Consider the following 21,824-nt stretch of genomic DNA (forward strand, 5'->3'; position numbering starts at 1 on the left):
TTTTTTTTTTTTTTTGCGGTACGCGGGCCTCTCACTGCTGTGGCCTCACCCGTTGCGGAGCACAGGCTCTGGACGCGCCGGCTCAGCGGCCATGGCTCATGGGCCCAGCCACTCCGTGGCATGTGGGATCCTCCCAGACCAGGGCACGAACCCGTGTTCCCTGCATCGGCAGGCGGACTCTCAACCACTGCGCCACCAGGGAAGCCCCTTCAGCTCTGTCTTTAACATGAACATCAAAAAGTGAAAGTTGTGTTAGAAGGCATTGGTGAAGGTACAGTATTTGGGACTATGGAGGTGAGTGATGGTCCTGTTCTCTTCCGTTGCTGAGACCCCAGCTGGAATGTTGAATTCAGTCCTGGGCACTGCTCTTTTATGGAGGAAAGTGACAAGCTAGAGCCTGGTCAAAGAAGAATGATCAAGACAGGGAAGGAACTCAACTATGAAGCAGGAAGAACAGTAGAAATGATAGGTATTAGTCAGCCTAGAGAGGAATTGTCTTTAGGTTGGGAGAAGGCATATGTCTGATCTTTTTAAGTAAGTTAAAGACCATCAAGGGACTTCCCTGGTGGCACAGTGGTTAGGAATCTGCCTGCCAGTGCAAGGGACACAGGTTCGATCCCTGGTCCGGGAAGATCCCACATGCCGTGGAGCAACTAAGCCAGTGTGCCACAACTACTGAGCCCACGTGCCACAACTACTGAAGCCCGTGCGCCTAGAGCCCGCGTGCCTAGAGCCCGCGCACCACAATGAAGACTAGCCCCTGCTCCCCGCAACAAGAGAAAGCCTGCACGCAGCAACGAAGACCCAACGCAGAAAAAAATAAAATAAAAATAAAGACCATCAAGTGAAAGAGGATTCAGTTTATCCTCTGTGGCTCCATGGAACATAGCTAGCATCACTGCTACTAGCGAGTTTCAGCTTAAAACGAGAAGGATTTAATTGTTGGGTCTGTGATATCCACAACAGAGCAGGCTGCCTCATAATATAGTGAGTTCACTGTCGCTGGAGGTGTGCACACAAAACTGGATGAACTCTCAGAGAGTATATTGTGTTGGGGGATCCTACTGTGTGGGGGTGAAGGAAGAGTTGGTGTCCTTCCAACTTCTCTCCAATTCTTAAATCTGATCAAGTCCATAGGACAGGTTGGGAAGGGCAGGAAACTGGAGGTGGGGAGACCAGAGGAATTGCAAATTGTGAGTTATTAAAAAAAAAAAAAAGGAATGGAAGATTGCATTATTCTGAATTCTTCACCACTCCCTGTACCCAATCCCTTTGCCATGTGACTTTGAAGTCCCTCCCACTAGAGACAGAATACACTTTCTTGTCCTGCTAATGTTGGGTTGGCCAAGTGATTTGCTTTGGCTCACGGAGTGTGAGTAGAAGTGACCACTCCAAGCATAGTCTCTAAGAGGCAATGGATTTTTTGCTCACCCATCTTGTGCTTTTGCCATTACCATGTGAAAAACATGCCCTTGGTAGGTATCACAGAATAGAGACACATGGAGTAGACTCATCTAGCCAACTTACAGACCTATAGCCTTAAGCAGAGCTGCCCCAGCTAACACATGGACACATGAGAGAGAAATAAATGCTTTATTGTTGTATAGCACTTAGATTTGGTGGTTATTTGCTATGTAGCATCATTATGGCAATAAGACAGATCGGACATTCCAACAGACTTTCAGATACAGTATTGAAGGCAGTTCTCAGGCTTCTGCTGGCCTTTCTAGGATCTGAGGAAGTAGCACTTGAGGGAAGGAACTCATCCCAACAGATTGTGGGTATATCCTGTCCTGAGTATAGATGTTGCTGGGAATGGATGGCCAAGGCCACTTTGTGGGGCACAGACCCAGTGCTGGAGGCACTTTGTGGGTTTGGAGTAAAGAGTGAGAGGAGGAAGCCAACCTCACTTCAGGTCATGGGAAGAAGTCCAGCTGGACACTCAAAAGAAAGTGTGGATGGGGGTACCATCCTGAGAAACAGTTTGTGTTGTGGTGGATTAAAGATGAGCACAAATTCTTTACCACATCTCTCATCAAGAGGTGAAGTCTATTTCCCCTCCTCTTGTATCTGGGCTGGCTCTGTGACTTGTTCTGACTGATAGAATGTGGCATATGTGTCACTGAATAACTTCCAAAACTTGACCTTAACAGATCTTCCACTCCCTCCTATGCATTTGGAATATGCCTTCTTAGAGTCTAGCTGCCATGCTGTTAGGAAGCCCAAGCAGTCATGTGGAGAGGTCCACATGGAGGAAAACTGAGACCTTTGGCTAAGGGTTCCAGCTAAACACCCAGACAGCAACCAGCACTAACTTTTAGCCATGTGAATGAGGCCATCTATACCCTCCAGACATTCTATTACCCCAGCCAACACTATATGAAGCAGAAAACCACCTAGTTTTTCTAAGAAACCCCAATCAAGGTTTTTGACTGCAAAAACAGCTTACTCGGGTTTCCCTGGTGGCGCAGTGGTTGAGAGTCCGCCTGCCGATGCCGGGGTTCGTGTCCCGGTCCGGGAGGATCCCACATGCTGCCGAGCGGCTGGGCCCGTGAGCCATGGCCACTGAGCCGGCACGTCCGGAGCCTGTGCTCCGCAACGGGAGAGGTCACAGCAGTGAGAGGCCCGTGTACTGCAAAAAAAAACAAAAACAAAAAACAGCTTAGTCAAAGTAAACTAAAACCTAGAGAAAAGATTAATTCTAGGGCACTCCCAGTAAAGTTTGGATAAAGTCAAGAATGTGACTGTGACTCTTTACGATCTCATAGATTTCAAGCAGTGTCTTATAGACCTCTCAGCTAGACAAAAGTGCTTCTAAGAATCTTAAGGATTTGTCCCATAGTACCCCGACTCACAGCCTAAAGAAGGTAGGAACTTATCTTAAGATTTGGGGATATAGTTTTTGTCTAATGGAGCGAAACTCAATAAGGTTCATGGGAAATGCACAATATTTTTGTTTATTTTCTTCCCCTCCAAGAGAATTGTACCAGCATAAGTACCACTAGCTTGGACTAAAATAGGCAAAGACAGTTCAAATGAAATGAGGACACTGGGCACTTAGCGAAGCAGACTGAACAAATTACTCTGCTGCAAACAAGGGAAAGGAGGAATGACCCAGAGGATGGAGCCAAGAGCCCAGAGGGTGAAGCGCCACAGAGAATCACATTCCCTGCTCCTGGAGCAGGGGGAATTGGTGACATTTGCGCTATTGGATCTCAGATTTCCTAAAGACCTAAGGACCGCTATGTACCTTTTATTACCCCTTTTTAAGTGGGAGTTTCTATTACGATTTTCCTGTCTCTGTCTTCCCATTGTATGTTGGATCTGTACGGGAAAAGATAACTTACAGGAAAGTTGCAAGTTTAGTACAAATACTTTTTTGGACTCTTTGAGAGTAAATTTCTGACATGATGCCACATTACCCAAAACCTTATGTGCATATTTCCAACATAACCACAATCATCAAAATAAATAAACATTATATGTTACTATCATCTTTTTTTGTGTGTGTGATGGCCCAACAGGGCAAATACTTTTATTTTTTTTTAATTAATTTTTATTGGAGTATCGTTGCTCTACAATGTTGTGTTAGTTTCTAACGTACAGCAAAGTGAATCAGCTATATGTATACATATATTCCCTCTTTTTTGGATTCCCTTCCCGTTTAGGTCACCACAGAACACTGAGTAGAGGTCTCTGAGCTATACAGTAGTTTCTCATTAATTATCTATTTTACACATAGTGTCAATAGTGTGTATACGTCAATCCCAATCTCCCAATTCATCCCATCCACCCACTTCCTCCCTTGGTGTCCATTCATTTGTTCTCTACATCTGTGTCTCTATTTTGCAAATAAGATCATTTATACCATTTTTCTAGATTCCACATATATGCGTTAACATATGATATTTGTTTTTGTCTTTTTTTTTTTTCTCGGTACGCGGGCCTCTCACTGTTGTGGCCTCTCCCGTTGCGGAGCACAGGCTCCGGACGCGCAGGCTCAGCGGCCGTGGCTCACGGGCCCAGCCGCTCCGCGGCATGTGGGATCTTCCCGGACTGGGGCACGAACCCGTGTCCCCTGCATCGGCAGGCGGACTCTCAACCACTGCGCCACCAGGGAAGCCCTCTCTTTCTTTTTTTTTATATGTAACTCTTTTTTTATTCTTTCATTTTTAAATGGCAGTGAATTGTTTTTTTTTTTCTGTTCCTTTTATAATTTTTTTAAATTGGGATATAGTTGTTTTACAATGTTGTGTTAGTTTCTACTGTACGGCGAAGTGGAGTTCCCTGTGCTATACAGCAGGTTCTTATTAGTTATCTGTTTTATACATATTAGTGTATCTATGTCTATCCCAATCTCCCAATTCATCCCAGTCTCCCCTTCCCCCCATTGGTGTCCATACATTTGTTCTCTACATCTGTGTCTCTATTTCTGCCTTGCAAACTGGTTCATCTGTACCATTTTTCTAGATTCCACATTGTTTTTCTCTTTCTGACTTACTTCATTCTGTATGACAGTCTAGGCATAGACTGTTGGGGCCAGCTTCACCCTCACCAGTTCCCTGGTGAACGACTCTTGAATTTGTGTTCTAACTACAATAGTTCTTCCCCTCTTCCCTTCCCACATTATCAAGATGATCATAAGCATTCATTAACAAGTATTTTAACAAATATCTATTCAGTACCAACTACGTGTCCGGTTCATTTCTAGGAGCTGAGGATATAGTAGTGAACAAGAGAGAAAGTTCTTGCACTCATGCAGCTGATCTTCTATTGAGACAGACAGACAACAAACAATAAATTAAATGTATAATTCTGGGTAGTGATACCTACTCTGAAAAAAATCAAGCAGGTTAAGCAGCTTTGGTTGGGGGACTATTCTACATAGTGTAGTCTGAGAAGACCTCTCTCATAAGGTGACATTTGAGAGATCTGAATGAAGTATGGGGCTAAGTATTTCATAAGTGTTTCAGGCTAAGTGAACAGCAAGTAAAAAGGTCCTGAGGCAGGAAGTAACAGGGCAAGTTCAAGGAATAGCAGCAGTTAGGTCAGTGTGGCTAAAGTACATAGAGCGTGGTAGAGGGTGATAGGAGAAGAGGGTGGGGAATAGAGATAGAAACCAGATTAGACAGGGCTTCTACAAAGTTGGAGTTCGTTCTCAATAAAATGGCATGAATTGATTTGCGCTTACAAAGATCTCCCTAGCTGCTGTTTGGAGAATAGACTGGGGAGGGGGCATGGTGGAGGTAGAAGCAGGGTGACCAAGTAGGAGGCTACCTTATAACCCAGGTCAACATGATGGTGGCTTGGTCCAGGACAGTTAGAGCAGAGTTAGCAAGTGGTTAATTCTGATAATTTGAAGGTAGCACTGACAAGACTTGCTGAGGGATTGGAAATGGCATTTAAGAATAAGAAAAGCACATTGAGGACAACTTTTACGTTCAGGGCTTGGGGGAAATGGATGAACAACAGTGCCATTCTCTGAGGTAAGTACGAATGGGAGTGGAGTGTAGGGCGTAGGTGCTGAGTTTGAGATGCCAGTAAGAGGGAGTGGAATATGAGTTGGTTGGTCAGGGCTGGAGATGGAAAATTTTGCAGTCATCAGCATACAGGTATTACTGAATATAAATCACACTCTTTTCTGTGTAGACAGAAAAGAGCATCATGGACTATGGCCTGGGGCCTTCAACAACCAGGAAAAAGAGAAGCCCAGAAAAGAGACAGAGGAGTGGCCAGTGAAATGAGGAAGATCAGAAAAGCCTGATGTCCAGGAAGCCAAGTGAAGAAAGTAGATTCTGTATGATCACAACCACATGTCAACTCCTGAGCCTCAGTTTTCTCATCCATGAAATGGTGAGAGTAACAACTGCCCACTTCATGGTGTTGTTAGGATTGAGGCAATGTATGTAAAGCAGTTAACACTTGTGTCTGACTGGTATATAGGAAACTCTCAGCCTATGGTAGCATTGTTATTATTTCCTCCACTTCAGAGTAGGCTGCCACAGCCCTCAGCTTCCCCATCCACATAAGTGACAGCACCTCCATGAGTCCTTCTCAGAAATGAGGTGTCCCTGCTCACTCAGGCAACCAGATGGGCCTGACGAGTGGCCTCTGGGTCAAATTTGAACCAAGTGACTTCAGTGCCTAAACCTCTCACCCACACAGCTTCCAGCCCTTACTTGCAAATCAACAAGTGGTAAATAAAGGTTTTAGAGCCAGAATTCTGCCTCTGCCTCTCACCAGCTGTGGGATCCTAAGCAAGCTTCTTAACCTTCCTGAGCCTTGAATTCTATCTGTAAAATGGGAACAATTCCTACTTCATGACATTGTGTCCAGGCCCGCGCGGACTGTAAATAAAGCCGGCTGATCTCCTCCTGCATGGCGGCGTGGGAGTCACTGGGGCTCTTTGACACCCTCCCACGCATCCCCACAACCTAGCTGGGCAGGTCTCTGGGATCCCCTAACCTGCGCTGTAGGACAGTGAGCTCAGAGAGGTGGAGACTCGTCCACTTTCTTTTCCGCAGGGCGCCGGATGAGCCGCGCCTAGTTGCTGGGCCCCCACCTCGGTAGAGGGGCCTAGCTCGGCCAAGGGAGGGGGTTCCGAACGTCCCAGAGACTCCCTCTTCCGCTGTCCTACCTCCGGCTGGGCGTCGAAGCCGTTTGCTGGGCAACCCTTCTCCGCCCCTCTTCCTGACCCTCCCCCCAGGTCTACCGAGGTCCACCGTCAGGAAAGCCGCCGCGGCCCCCGACCCCTCAAGACCACGACCAGTCTGCTCTGTTCTCCCTCCTCTCTGACGCCGCACTGCAGGCCCAGGCGCATAACCCAGCCCTTCAGCACCGCAGGAAGTGGCGGCTCCTCTCGGGGGCAGCTCGGAGGAAGAGGAGGAGGAGGAGGAAGCGTGGCTTAGTAGGGACCGAAGCCCCATGGGGCAGGCTGCGGAGGAGGGCGGCGTGAGGACCTCAGAGCTCAGCTCCAAGGCTGCGGGCTGCCAACTGCCGCCCCGAACGGCTCCGCCCCTGCGGCCCACCCTCCACAGGCCCCGCCCCGCAGCTCGGCCCCGCCCCATACCGGCCCCGCCCCCAGCTCCTGTCCCGAAAACGCCGCTCCTATGGGCGGCCCTGCCCCCGCTCCGCCGGCTGCCTCGGCCTCGGCCTCGGCCCCGCCCCCGTCCGCGCCAGCCCCTAGTCTGCACTTTGCTTGCTGGGCTGCTGAGTCGGCCAGAGTCTGAGTTCCGCCGCCTGCCCGCCGGCGCCGCTCCCTCGTCCCCTCCCCCGATCCCTCCCCCAATCGCAGTCTTGTGGCAGTGTCTGGCCGGAGGCCCGCGGGCGGGCCGCCCTCCCCGCGGTAGCCCACCCCCCCTCTTAAAGCGGCGGCGGGAAGATGAGGTTTCGGGAGCCGCTCTTGGGCGGCAGCGCCGCGATGCCGGGCGCGTCCCTGCAACGGGCCTGCCGCCTGCTCGTGGCTGTCTGCGCGCTGCATCTTGGCGTCACCCTCGTCTACTACCTGGTCGGCCGCGACCTGAGCCGCTTGCCTCAGCTGGTCGGAGTCCCCACACCGCTGCAGGGCAGCTCTAACGGCGCCGCCGCCATCGGGCAGCCCTCTGGGGAGCTCCAGCCCCGAGGGGCCGCACCGCCACCGCCTTCGCGCACCTCTTCCAAGCCGCGCTTGGGTGGCGCCTCCAACCCCGACGCGGACTCTCGCCCCGGCCCCGGCCCCGGCCTCGGGAGCAACTTGACTTCGGCCCCAGTGCCCCCCGCCACAGCACTGTCGCTGCCCGCATGCCCTGAGGAGTCCCCGCTGCTCGGTAAGGTACCATGCGCGTTCGCCCATGCCCTCTTCCTCGACAGCCAGTCAGTCTCCCTATTCCGGATCAGAGCCTCTAATCCCAAACAGGTTCTGGGCTGGATGGGGGTGAGAGGTTGGGAGGTGAGTCCCTTCGGATTCATGCTGGAGACTGGGTCGGGGACGGTTTAAGTAAGCCGTAGCCACCGCCACCCACCCACCCCCGATCCCAGAACCGGAGAAGGCCTTGGAGACTTCCCTGCTCTGGCCCAAGCCTCAAGAAGTTTTGGGAGTTTGAGTCTGCTTAGAACTCGGAGCAGCCTTCGCTCTGCTAACTCTGGTAGGGACTACGAGGCAGCTCAGAGTAACCCGCTCTCTCTAGTTTGGAACGCTGATGATGAGGCCTCCAGGAGGGAAGAGAGCAGACCTCCCAGGTCACATCTCCTGTCTTCACATAGAACCACTGTCTCCTGAGTGTGGGTTAACCCTTTTCCTAAGCTTTTGGGCAAGTGACTTGTCCCTAAACCTCTGGTTTTTCATCTATTAAATGGGAATAACAAGTGGTACCTGTTTGAGGGGGGTGTTTTGGAAGATTAGAGCAAACAGTGTAAACAAGCATTTACAAGAATGAGGGTAACCCCTCAGTAAATTGTCACTATTGTGTTCAGTTCCTCCTCTGCTTAGATCCCTGCCCTGGGGCCCTCCTACCCTGCTTCCTGCCCTTGTAGCTTCCCAAGAGCAGGGCCCTCCCAGGGGCCGAGGGTATTTGTACCAGTATAATGTGTGTACCCTGGGGGCTGGAGGGCTAAAATATAATCAGTTAGCACCAAGTTGTCCCTTCCTGATAGCAGCAGCCTGGAGTCTCAGGTATCTTGCCCAGATGTTCTGAACCGGAACTCCAGCCTCTGTTTCAGCACAAGCAGAGAGCTTGGGTCGGTGGGTTTGCATTCCTTATGTCACGAGGAGGCTGAGCCCATGCCCACCGGGACCTCCCCTTGACCTGTAATCCACAGGCAGTCAGGCCCAAGGCAGCCACAGGTTGCTCCCAAGATTACCAGACAGGTGGCTGCTCAGTTTCAATGCCAGGGTGTAGAGAATGTTGTTCTGAGTGAGGGGCCCTGGCAGGAGAGCAGGCATCCTGCCAGTGGGAACTCTGTCACTTTTTCACAGAGCCCAGACAGAGCAGGCCTCCTACCCACTCTTGCTCAATTTCTCCAATAATTACTTCAATATTTTCATATCAAGTTTGGGAGGATGCTCCTGGAACTGGTCAGACATGAATTGTGGTAATAAAGGGGACTTTTTTTTTTTTTTAAAGCAGAAACTTGAATTCTTTTGGACTTGATGGTTAGTCTGGGAAGCAGACTGGTCCTGTAAAATGAAATGGAATCTTTGCCATGCTGCTAAGTGTCTGACCTCAGGCATGTTAGAACTCAGACTCTGAGTTCCTCAGAGTCTCTTTCTCTTGTGTAAAATGGGGTTGTCCATGCTTAACTCACAGAGTTATTTTCAGGACTAAATGAGATTGTGTATGTTAAGTACATGGCAAATAGGACCTGGGACTTGAAGTTTCATTTTTCTCAGACTCTGGAGATGGCTGTGAACAGCAGAGAAGGAGGAAGAGGGTTGGTGAGTTCTCAGACCCCAGAGAGGCCAGATTTTGATCTTTTGTTTTTAATTGTTGCCTGGATATTATGTAGAAGGAAAGAGAAATTAATTAGCCAATTAAAGGAAAGTACCTCAAAGTTCATTAGATTGGTGTTTGAGGTGTAGGATCTTCTCAATGAATCATGAGAGGCAGTGGTGGCCCACCTTGGTGTTGCCCAGTGACTGGGTGACGAGTTACTGCTGTTTCTGCGTTGACTCTGAACTGGCGGCACGAACAGACTTCCTGAGAGATACAGTTTTGGAGGGTAAGGGGAGAGGCCCTAGGCTTTCTGTAGCTTGTCCGCCTTTGTGTGACATGCATGGGACCGTGATGTTTCAGCTGCTGTGGAGGTAGCCCCGGAAGGTGAGGGTGGAGTGTTTTTCTTCACTTTTATTGAGCCCTTGGGTTTGAGGTTTGGGTGCTCTCTAAGTGGAGGCTCCTGGGTAGAAGAGAGCCTTGAGAAAGCTGAAAGTCTCCCGGGGAGTGTGTGGGCTGGGGGAGTCAAGCCCATCTGTTCAGCTGGGCAGGTGTCAGCCAAAGCCATTACGTGGTGGTTTCGAGGTTGGTGGGAGAAAGCATCCGTGGGGTTTAAAGCTGTGGCTTTTTCACTACTTGCAGTTCCTTTCCACAACTGGGCTGTACTTTCTGGTGTCCAAGGGTCTATGCCAGATGCTGTGATCCCTCCGGGCTGGTAGGTGGTGGGTAACGGGCATGCCCTTCCCTGCAGGAGCCAGGCACCAGACTGGGCTGCCGACGGGTCACTGTTGGATCTGTCCTGGGTTGTTAGAGCCTCAGGATAGACTTCAGATAGACTTGGGTTTGAATCCTGCCTGTGTCTATACTGTGCATTAGGGCAGGTTGCAGTGTTTGGAGCCATAGTAGGCTCTGCCCCGGGACACCTGCTGGGCTGCTGTCAGGCTTTCAGGAGTGAGGGCTGCAGAGGAAAGATGGGTCTTTCCTGAGGATTCCTGCAAGTTCCCCAGGGAGTTCTCCCGGGGAGTCCAGGCCTGTAGGCGCTGTCGTCTTGGCCCTTGGGCTGTGCGGCATCTCAGTGACCATGGCAGTGAGGCTCCCTTTCTGGCAGCCTGGGTGTTTGCCTGAGATGTAGTCAGCCTGGGAGGAGCAGCAGCCTTGCGTTGAGTTACTTTTCCCGGAATGAATGTTTATCTGTGCTTAGATTTGGCGGCAGCTCCACGTGACTTGACTAGCACTGGCGCTGCCCGCCCAGAGAGGGGCTGGCTGGGGGCGGGGCGGGGTCAGTACCTCAGGTAGGACTGGTTAGGGGAGGCTGGGCTGACCTGGACAGTTGGTACAGTCTATGGGTGGGAGGCGGGTGGTGGTGAGTATAAGACTGCCTAAACCTGAGGCCGCTCTTGCCCAGCTATGCTTTGAAGAGAGCCTCTTCCTTTGTTCAGAAAAGGACTCTGATCTAGAGGTGGGCACCAGAGAGTCACGGGCACTAGAGAGTCATGGGCACCTGGGCCAGCAAACAGCCACAGGTAGCCAGGGCCCTGGGAGAGCACTTATCCGTGAGCCGTTTTCCCCAGGTTTCATGGGGGGTATCAGCCGAGCCTCTGCCGTGGTTTGTACCCTTGGCAAGACAGAGCACTTGCTGGGTGTCTGCCGGGCTCTCGGCTGTCAGGTGTTTCTCCACCAGCACACTGTTCCCGCTTCTCCCCCTTCCCCCATATGCACGCATGTGGACACAAGCACGCTGCCTGGGACATAGTGTACTTTGAGGACATCTGTCTTGGCCTCAGCTCCGGAAGGGGCTCTCTCTCTTCTTTGGGATGAGTCCTAGAGCCTCATCACCTTCTGGCTTGCGGTGGAGCCTCATCCTGGGGGTTGGGGAGGCACCAGGAGCCTCCCCTGTGTCCAGATCTTTAAGCTTTGGGACGTTAGGTAACTAGTTTTTTAAACCAGTTTTGTCCTGTTGCTTTTCCTGGGGAAGATAATTTCTTGACCTACACACAGACATGCCTTCTTGTCTAACAGTCTGAGGTGGAGAAATACCCTCCGTGACTATTTGGCTCACTTTTTTCCACTCGGCCTGATGGTCGCAGAAGTGTCTCCTGCCTGTTGTAATTTGTCCCAGACTCTGAGCAAGCACGGGGGCCTCCACCTGATGAACCAGGTGCAAGTTCCTTGGGTTACAGGTTGCAAGAGCCACATGTGAGATTGGACTCAAACCGCAGCATCTTGGAACCACAGCATCCCAGGATGGGTCTCTGCAGTTCCCTGGCCCCCATCCCACATTGTGCTAGAGGGGAAGGGTCTTGCCTCAGGCCATATGGCCAGGCAGTAGCCAGCTGGGGCTGGAAAAACCAGGTCTCCTGCTTCCCAGTCTAATGCTTTTCCTTAAAGTTATTGCCCAGTAGACACTTAGTGCAGAGGCTCAGGGTGGCCTAATGTGGCACTGAGTTTGGGAAGATCCCTGCTAGGTGTGTCTGTGGGTCCATCTGAGAGGTCTGATAAGGTGACAGCTTTCCTGGATTCAACAATATGCCTGTCCTAGTCTGGGCGCTAGAGCTACAGAGAGGGAGATGACAAAATGCCTTCTCTTTTGGAACTCACAGTTTAGGCAGAAGAGGCATAATTAAACCATGCCGATGTCATTTAGGGAAGCCAGAGTGTGTGTGTGTGTGTGTGTGTGTGTGTGTGTGTGTATGTTTAGTCTCTGCCTCCCTAGCCATCCCCTTCCCTTCCTTTCTTCCTTCTTTCTTTCCCTTATTCAGAAACCCAGAGTTGGTGTTAAAGTTCTCCAGTTCCGGTTTTATCTGATTGTGTGAAAATGTTCCTCTAATTTCTGAAGCCGTGCATTAGCTCTGGGGGTAATCTTTAACTTGCTGCTTTATAATGACTATAATGATATATCAGCAGCCATATGGTTGGGTATTACGGTCTTTGGATAGCAGCAGAGTAGGGGTTTCCAGGCTGGGGCTAGACTAATTTATGGTTTGGGAAAGACGGGACAGTTAATGCCCAGGTAGTCCCAGCCCTTCCGTGGATTCCACCCTGGGGACCTTCCAGACTTTGGGGGCAGGGCCAGGAGGCTCATACCCTTCGGGCTCAGCTGGGCTCTGGATGTGTGTGAAAGGGGCCCAGGCATCCTGGGGCCAAGCCAAACCTGGTGATTTCTTCACTGACCGTTAACCCAGTGCCTCCTATGCCTTATTCCCTCCTCAGTGTTCCTTGCCTGTACTTGATAAGAAGCAGAGACTGAAATTCTGCTTGAATCCGTGTCCACCTGGAAATTCCAGTTATTCTTACCTGGTTAAGCAGCAGTCCAGTTGTTTTAGGACAGATAGTCTAACTCCCTTGAGGGCCTCCGCTGTGGCCATTTTACCTTTGCCTCTGGTACTGCCCATGTGGCCCAGGTGATGAGGTCACTGTAAGACAGACCCTGACTCCTGGGGAGTTAGCAAGGCATGAGATTGGATTCGGTGATCTCCACAGGGTCCCTCCTGTCCCTTAACTTGGTGAGGGATCCTGAGAGCCAGACTGTGGCTGTGATTGCAAAAGCCTCAGTTATGAGGCCCTCTGTGTTTACCTGGGCCTACGCAGGTCGCCGGCTTGGGGGAGAGATCTTGGATACTTTTCTAAAGGTCAGAGACCTCCAGGTTGGAAGGTTGTGGTGGCTTGGCGGGTAGGGGACAGGGTCTGGCGGGGAGCTGGTTCTGGGAGAACGTGGCCTAAGGGGATTCGTCCTTAGGAGGCAGAAGGGCTGAGTCACACTCTCAGTGTTTCAGGTTCTACTTTTCAGCCTGGCTCAGCCCGCCCCTTCCTTACACAAATGAAGGCCAGGGGCTGTATTATTGGCTGTTGCTGAATTCTTGGGCAGTGATTTTAATGTCTGGTCTGGGTGTGTAATGTAGCTGCTTCTCTTTCCCCCTGCCGCCTCTCCAAGCCCCTCACAAAGCCCTGAGAGAGAGGAGGAGGATTTGTCTCCCTGGGATGCCAGGGAGGCCAGGGTTGTGGGTCTTTGCTTTTGCCTGTTTTTTTAAGGAGTGGGTAATCTCTTCCTCCTTTTTGTAAAAAGTAATGCAGGCTCATTGAAAACCGTTTGAGAAGTTAAAAGAGGTTGAAAAGCACATCTATATTCCTATCACCTAGAGGACGCATGTTGGCAAATTTCCTGCTAGTCTTTTTTCTTGTACATGTTTCAGAATTTAGTTGATATCTTTATAAATGGATAGATAGATTGGTATAGTTAGATATAGATATAGATAGCCTGGTGTCCAGGATTTTTCCCTTAAGATTCTGTCACAGGCTTGGTCCTACACCTTTAAAAACAACAAAGGGTATAACTTTTATTATTCAGCTGTTGCCGAACACATACAGATAGTTTTTGTTTTCTTGTTAGTGGTCCAGTGAGGCTCATGCCTAAAGCTTTAGGTACTTGTTGGATTGTTTCCGTAGTAGAGTTTTTTAAAAAGGAAGAAAAGGGATGAATGCTTTTTGAGAAGGGCTTGGTTTTTAAACCAGTCTTACTAAAGGATAGACTTATTGAAAATTTCAGGTTTGCTTAGTGGTGGCAGATGAACATCATTTATTGCTGAATAAAAGATGTGTCTAGAATTCTGATTAAAAACTAGGTGCAGGGGCTTCCCTGGTGGTGCAGTGGTTTCCCTGGTGGCACAGTGGTTGGGAGTCCGCCTGCCAACGCGGGGGGCGCGGGTTCGTGCCCCGGTCTGGGGGGATCCCGCGTGCCGCGGGGCATCTGGGCCCCTGAGCCATGGCCGCTGAGCCTGTGCGTCCGGAGCCTGTGCTCTGCAACGGGAGAGGCCGCGACGGTGAGAGGCCTGCGTACTGCCAAAAAAAAACAAAAAACAAAAAAAAACCAACTAGGTGCAGGAAGCGATTGGGGCAGGGGCAGAGGGCCAGGCTGCAGGACGGACTGTGCAGCGGGGGTGATGCCCTAGGAGTCAGCTTCCTCAGGAATTGCTCGTTTGTCTCCTTAGCAGCCAAGTCCCTGGGCCGGGCTTATGTGAATGGCCCTGGGGCCATGGTGCTGGGTGAGCACCAGTGCTAACCCAGTGCTGGTGATGTGACTGAGATGTGACCGTGTCCACAGGAGGTGTGGGAACAAGCTAGCAAACCAGGTTCTGAAACATACAGCACAGTTCTCCTACCTCCAGAGGGTCCGGAGATCTGGAGAAGGGCCAGGAGGTGAGAACCTGTAGGTTTCTGGGAATTCCTTTCAGGAGAAGCCTCAGAGACCAGCAGAGCTGGCACTCAGGCTCTTCACAAGACGCCTGTTTTGAAGTTATGCCACTTTGTCCTCACTGGAGCTAAATTCACCTCTTCTGAGGGGCACTTTGGATTTGGGACTCTGCCGAGGGTCACTGGCCCAGAGGCTGTGGGTCAAGGGGGAGGCTGCACTGTGGGAAGGGGCAGGGTATGTCAGACCAGCGTGACAAGTAGGGTGTGAGGTCAGGCTCCTTCCTGCCTCACCACGTGGGTCTCCAGGTCCTGGGGAGGGGCCCTGGCAGGGGTTTCAGTAACTACCTGGCCTCATGACAGGTTGCATTCTGAAAATGCCTTTAAACATTTCTTTAAAAGTTTCTTCCTGTTTTGCATAATGTCCTTTTGCCTTTGACGTTCCTGAAACTGAACTGCAGGGCTGTCGTTGTGTTTCAGGACACCACCAGCTTGAAAAAACAGGAAAGGACTCCCAGTTAGGGTGGACCTAGGGAAACTGGTATTTGCAATATAGGAACTCAGACACTTGGCATGGAGGTGTTAGGTAGCTCCTGTCATTCAGATGATTGCTTCAGGCAGCCTGGGCAGGGTGCCCCCCTGGCTGAGAATGGGTAGACTTGAATCTTCCCTCCAAAGTCAGAAGGGCACCCGCCCCTGAGGAAGAGGATGAATGGGGACTCATTTGCTCATTCAGCAAACTTTTCTTGGTAACTACACTATATGAAGCATAGGAGACAGACATGAGCAAGGGCTGGCCCCTACTCTCGGGGAGCCCCTCAGCGGTGGGCAAATCCTGGCAAAGAGCGGACGAAGCGTGGGTGTTCCCAGGGCACTAAGGAGGTACAGGGAGCTGGATGGGTGGTCTGGGCCAGGGCCAGAGTCAAAATGAAGGGCCTTTCTTCCAAGCACTGATTTTTAGCATCCCTGTCTCTCAGCATGTTTGAACAGTCTCCCTGGTTGGGAGGGGCAGGGGTCTACTGCCTGTCATTTCCTCTAGTTGCTGTTACATGGGGGGACTGCCATAACAGAAGTCCCAGCTGTTGCATGCAGTTGCCGGCAGGGCAGGAGAGGACAGGAAGTAGAGGCGGCATGAAGGAAAGATGATAAAAGAGAGAGATGGTGTAGCTGGGACTGTGCTGGACGAGGGAAGGCCGAGGATAGCTAGACTGAGGGACCAAAGGGAGGAAGGAGAAGGGAAGAGGTCAGAAGGAGGTGCTTGTGGTCTGCAGAGCATGGGGGCGAGCCTTGAGGGCCTCTGGAGCGAGGATTCTGAATTCTGGTTCTAGCTCATTATATCATTTAGGGCAAACCCCGACTGCCTTGGTCCCTTCTCCCCTCTCTGAAGTTTAAGTCATGCTAAACCTGTTGGTCTTTAGTGCCCTTCCTCTTGTTCCTCCTGGAGTCTAGGCTGGGGTGGAGGGAAATCCTGGTCATATCTGCAACGTTAAAGCCCTCTGAGAGTTCCTGTGAGGCTCGTTACCCACTACCCATTTCAGGGGTCTCGTGGTGAGGCTTCTGCTGAAGATTTTGTCATCTCTGTTTAAGCAGGCATAAAGATTTTTAGGTGGGTGACCTTTGAAATGGCGTGGGTAGTGTTTCTTTCTATCATGCTGACTAGCTGTGTGATTTGGGAAAGCTGTTATCCTCCCTGTGCCTCACTGCTCTCACCTGTAAAATGAGGATAATAAAAGTACCTCATAGATGTTGTGAAGTTAATAGGCACAAAAGGGCCTGAAACAGTGCCTAACACAGAATAAGCTCCAAATATATGTTGTCTTTTATTGGTAGTACTAATAGTTCTTATTTGTGAAGATTTTGGCATTTGCTTTGTAGGATTTCTTCTTCTTCCATTGAAAATGCAATGTCACCACATTAAATGTTGAAAAATGTATCATTTTACTCCCTACCATTGTAACAAAACATGCATCTATCACTGTAACAAAACTTGCCATTACTTTCCAAATGCATACATGTTTTACACTGTTGCAACCATAGTGTGAACTATTTTGCCTTCTGCTATATTTGTTCAACATTATCTTATAAACTGTTATGTTGCTTATAATTGTCAGAATTATCTTTAGTAGCTGCTGTCTAAAATCCTTATGGCTATTCCCTTAGCGCTCAACATCACGTTTCACCGTCACAGATCATCTTGAACATCTTTGCTGCATGTAGCTCCTTGCTTCAGTTGAATTATTTCCTGGGGATAAATTCCTAGAGGGGAATTTCCAGGCCAGAGGATATGGTCATCTTTAGGACACTGGTTCACACTGCCACTTTGCTTTCCTGGAGGGCTGGAATAATCCACAGGCCCTAAACTGTAAATTCCAGGGACAGGGGTATGGGCTTTTAAAGAGTGTAGATTCCAAGAGAGAGTCAGATTTATCTGGAGTTTCACCCTTATACTCTCAGCTCTCTGTGTGTGAGCGTGTGTGAAGTTCCCTGTGTAGGACACTGCACCTGCTCTGGACATGAGGCTTTTCCTACAAGCCATTGCTTCTGGGCAGTTCCTGCTGAGGTTACTGGGTATCCACAAAGGAGCCTTACTGGTGGCTCTTTCTACACTTCACACACATACCTTTGCCCCAAATGTTGATTTACACAGCATAAGGACCTTTCCTTCTTCCTTTATTTGTGGAGTCAAACCTGTAGATTGTGGACAGATCCTAGCTTTAAAAGCCTGGCTTTAAAATGTTGTTGATCTAAAACTTTGCAGGTTGGTTGCTGGAAACACTGCATGCAGAACCCCTGTTTGACTCTAATGGGTTAGCCTGGGCACCTGACCATTTACCCCATGCAGACGAACTCTGATCTGACAGCCCTGGTTTATGGGTTCCAGACATGGGGCCCAAATGAAGAAAGGCCTTTAAATTATATTGGGTATAAATAAGTTGATCAGTAGCCCAAGGTCTGCAAGCATGAATTGCCGTTTCTGTCCCTGTAGCCACCCCCCATGCACATGCCTCTTTTGTAGACACACACGAGCCTGCTACTTGCATAAATGTAGGAATGGCTTTAGAGCTAGTGATTTCAGTGACCAAAGGTTTACAGACTCAATAGACGGAGTGCATTCAACCTGTGACAGCTGCTCCATTCATCTTGTAGCCCCTCCACGTGTCCTCTCTTCTGCTGCATTCCTCAGCAATCAGCTGTGACTTAACAGGGTACTCTCAGGGGTCCATTTGGAACTAGGCCAGAGCTGCTGTCAAGAAGCATCTTGCTCCTGGGGGACCCAGGGCAAGAATTCCTTCCTGGGTAAAGTGGAGAGGTAATTCCTACCTCAGAGGTTTGATAAGAGGATTGGATGAGATGAGGTACTTGGTAATGGCAGTACTTTGTCTTTTGATCAATGCATCCCCTTGGGCAGCAAAGGTATACATTCAATACAGTAGACTGCAGGGTAAAAGTTTTTTCAAAGGAAGTTTTTTCCCCCGCTGCCCTGGGGCAGTGAAGAGGAGGAGGAAGAGGTCTGAGACTGTAACCACAGTTTAGGGACAGGATTTAGCCTGGGGCCATAGTTTGGTAGTTTGGGGAGAGGAGCTGGAGGGAGCATTGGATATTTGATGGAGTCTCAGGGGGGTAAGAAAAGGGCTGTGTTAAAAAAAAAAAATGAGGGCTGGACATAGGTGGGCTTAGGCTGGGCTACCCAGTGGCCTATACCAGTGTTGTTAGAAAACCTAAGACACAGGCCTGTAGATCACCTGTCTTTACTCTACCCAGGGGCTGGTGATGGAAGCCAGGATGCCAAGCCCTGAAGTTCAGTTTTGACATCAACCTACTGAGTGATCTGAAAGAAGTCACGTTCTCTCACTGGGCCTCACTTCGCGCATCTATAAAACGAGATGAGGGGGTTGGCCTGGATATTCTCCGGAGTCTCTTCCTGCCTGGGAATTCTGATGTAGCCTTGTACTCCTGCCTAATACAGCTTAATGTCTTGGCCGCAGGTGGGCCAGCCGTGTAGAGCTGGGTGACTGTCAGTGCACCCTGAGCCAGGATTGAGTCAGTTACTGGACAAATCCACACCCAGCTGACCCTTCCAGCAATTCCAGTTTCTAGGCCCCAAGTCACAAGTAAATTGGTCAGCTTGAAAACCCAATCAGTGGGAGCTGCTGTGAATCTTGGGTTCTAGGCTCCAGCAATAATCATACCAACCACTCCCACAACAGGTAATGCTTACTCAGCACTTATTGACATGCCAAGTGTGGGAAAAGTACTACATAAGCATTATTTTCAGTAACTCTCACAGCAACAATTTTTCTTGCCTAATTGACCTGGTTAGACCTTCCAGCACATTGTTGAATAGATGCAGTAAGAGAGGACATCCTTGTCTTGTTTCTGATCTTAGGGGGAAAACATTCAGTCTTTCACATTCAGTCTTTAAGTATGATGTTAGCAGTGGGATTTTTGCAGATGCTGTTTATCAGGTGAGGAAGTTCCCTTCTGTTCCTAGTTTGTTGAGTGTTTTTTTTTATCATGCATAGGTGTTGATGTGTTTTGTCACATGCTTTTCAGTGTCTGTTGAGATGGTCATGTGGTTTTTGTCATTTGTCATTCTATTGATACGGTGTTTCTCAGGTATACATCACACTTGAATCCCTGGGATAAATCCCACTTGGTTGTGGTGTGCCATCCTTTTTCTATGCTGCTTGCTTCAGTTTCCTAATATTTTTGTTGAGAATTCTTATTCATAAGAGACATTGATCTATAGGGATTTTTTTCCGGCTTTATTGAGGTATAATTGGCAAATAAATCTGTAGTTTTCCTTCTCATCCTTCTCATGATGTCTTTGTCTGAATTTGGTATCAAGGTAACACAGCCTCACAGAATAAGTAGGGATGTGTTCTCTCCTCTTCAGTTTTGGGGAGAGTTTGTGAGGGTTGTATTCATTCTTCTTTAAATTTCTGGTAGAATTCACTAGTGAGACCATCTGGGCCTGGGCTTTTATTTGTGGGAAGCTTTTTGATTACTGATTCAATTTCTTTATTTGTTACAGGTCTATTCAGATTTTCTTTTTATGCTTAAGTCAGTTTTGGTAGTTTGTGTCTTCCTAGGAATTTGTCTACTTCATCTAAGTCATCGAATTTGTTGGCATACAGTTATTCATAGTATTCCCTATAATCCTTTTTATGACTCTAAGGTTGTTAGGAATATTTCTGCTTTCATTCCCAACTTTGATAATTTGGTCTTCTCTCTTTTTTTTTTCTTGGTCAGTCTAGCCAAAAGTATGGCATTTTGTTGATCTTTTCAAAGAACCAACTTTGGGTTCGTGGATTTTCTCTATTATTTTTCTATTCTCTATTTCATTAATTTCTGCTCTAATCTTTATTATCGTCTTCCTTCTGTTTTGCTTTAGCTTTGGGTGTAGTTTGCTTTTCTTTTTCTTAAAACCCTTTTTAAGGTGGAAGGTTAGGTTATTGATTTGGGATCTAAAGATCACATACTTTTAACATTTTAATACATACTGTCAAATTGCCCTCCAATTTAGCCTCATCAGCAGTGTATGAGAGGTGCCTGTTTCCCACACAGGATGTTATCAGTCTTTTTACATTTGTCAATATGATGGTCAAATGTGACATCTTGTTTTAGTTTGTTTCTCTGATTACTGATGGTGTTGAGCAAATTTCATGTGTTAGTTGGCCATTCGTATTTCTTCTGTAAATTACTTGTTAATATTTTTACCCATTTTTCTATTATTTTTTGAAATAAGTTTATAGGAGTTTTTAATACTATGGATATTACTCCCTTATTATATATCATTTGCAAATATGATCTCCATGTGTCACGTGTCTTTTAATTTTACCTCTGGTATCTTCGATCATACAAAAGTTTTATGTATTTAAGTCTGTCTTTTCCTTTATGACTTCAGGTTGTTTTGCACTTAGGAAGGTCTTCATCATCCCAAGATTGTAAAAATTTTCTTTTATATTCTTTTCTTTTTTTAAAAAAAATTTATTTATTTTTGGCTGCGTTGGGTCTTCGTTTCTGTGCGCGGGCTTTCTCTAGTTGCGGTGAGCAGGGGCTACTCTTCATTGTGGTGTGCGGGCTTCTCATCGCGGTAGCTTCTCTTGTTGTGGAGCACAGGCTCTAAGCGTGCGGGCTTCAGTAGTTGTGGCCCATGGGTTCTAGAGCGCAGGCTCAGTAGTTATGACGCACGGGCTTAGTTGCTCCACGGCATGTGGGATCTTCCCGGACCAGGGCTCGAACCTGTGTCCCCTGTGTTGGCAGGCAGATTCTTAACCACTGCGCCACCAGGAAAGCCCTGTATTCTTTTCTAAGCTGGTTCTTTAACATTTTAGTACTTGTCCCTGACAGTAAAAGATGAACAGAATCACTGTTCAACCCTCATATGTTGTAAGAAGCCTTGTATCATACCCACAGGACCCTTTGAGGTCCCGGACTCTTTTTCCAAATCTATCACTTACGCTGGTGCCTTAGAATAGAAATGTGAAATTTTAGCTGCTTGTGATTATAGAGTTATAATAATCTGTAGGCTTTGAAGTTCTAGGGAATCAGGGGAGAAGGTGGAGTAATATTTATTGAACATCTATTAGTACAACGTAATGCTTCTTGAACATCTGTTAGTGCTAAGTACTGTGATAGGAATGTATATGTGTTATCTCATTTACCATGTAAAGAGAACACATTATTATCTCCAGTCCTTAGAGGAAGAAATTGGAACTGGCTGCATTTAAAGAGGTCTTGATGCCAGAGAGGTATTGCTAGGAGTGCATGGCTGGCTGACTGCCCAGGTGGCCTATAGGGCAGCAGGCTTTCCACAGTGCAAGGTCTGGGTCTAGTGGGAGAGAGAAGGATGTACTTGGAACCAGCATTGCAGATCCAGAAATGCAGTCAGGGCTCCAAAACTGATCAGAGGGTCAGCTGACTCAGTAATAAAACTTATTTACATGCTGGAATGCTAAATCTCTGCACTACTGCAAGATTGGAACTGTCAGGTGGCTTAGAATTCTCTGGCTGCTGGCAGCACTATAAGGGAAGCCATAGTATAATCAGGGCAGCTGCTAAGTCAGAAGTCACAGCAGGGAGGTGAGTTGTACTCTAATGTTGGATGGTGTCAGGCTGTCAGGCTGATGAACCCATCCCCACAGTGTTGCAGAACTCCTTCAGGGACCTTGGTCTGATCCAGAGGTCAGGGTTCCTTTCTCCCTTGTACACCCCTGGAAGGACACATCC

General features: G+C 48.6%; 1 protein-coding gene and 1 long non-coding RNA gene across 2 annotated transcripts in view; both read left to right on the forward strand.

Moving 5' to 3' along the window:
* Positions 1-6,218, forward strand: part of LOC113610685 (uncharacterized) — a 29,214-nt gene extending 22,996 nt beyond the window's left edge. Inside the window, exon 3 of the long non-coding RNA XR_003429169.1 lies at positions 5,650-6,218. This is a non-coding gene — a long non-coding RNA (uncharacterized LOC113610685). The remainder of the gene's footprint in view (positions 1-5,649) is intronic.
* Positions 6,219-7,200: 982 nt separating this feature from the next.
* B4GALT1 (beta-1,4-galactosyltransferase 1) overlaps positions 7,201-21,824 on the forward strand; it is a 49,928-nt gene continuing 35,304 nt past the window's right edge. The window contains exon 1 of the mRNA XM_027089010.1: positions 7,201-7,805. Within this exon, the coding sequence (XP_026944811.1) occupies positions 7,382-7,805 (424 nt within the window). The 5' untranslated portion in view covers positions 7,201-7,381. The remainder of the gene's footprint in view (positions 7,806-21,824) is intronic.

This window comes from Aethalodelphis obliquidens, unplaced genomic scaffold (genome assembly GCF_003676395.1).
Source record: "Aethalodelphis obliquidens isolate GAN/ISIS:26980383/991018 unplaced genomic scaffold, ASM367639v1 scaffold64, whole genome shotgun sequence".
NCBI lineage: Eukaryota > Metazoa > Chordata > Mammalia > Artiodactyla > Delphinidae > Aethalodelphis > Aethalodelphis obliquidens.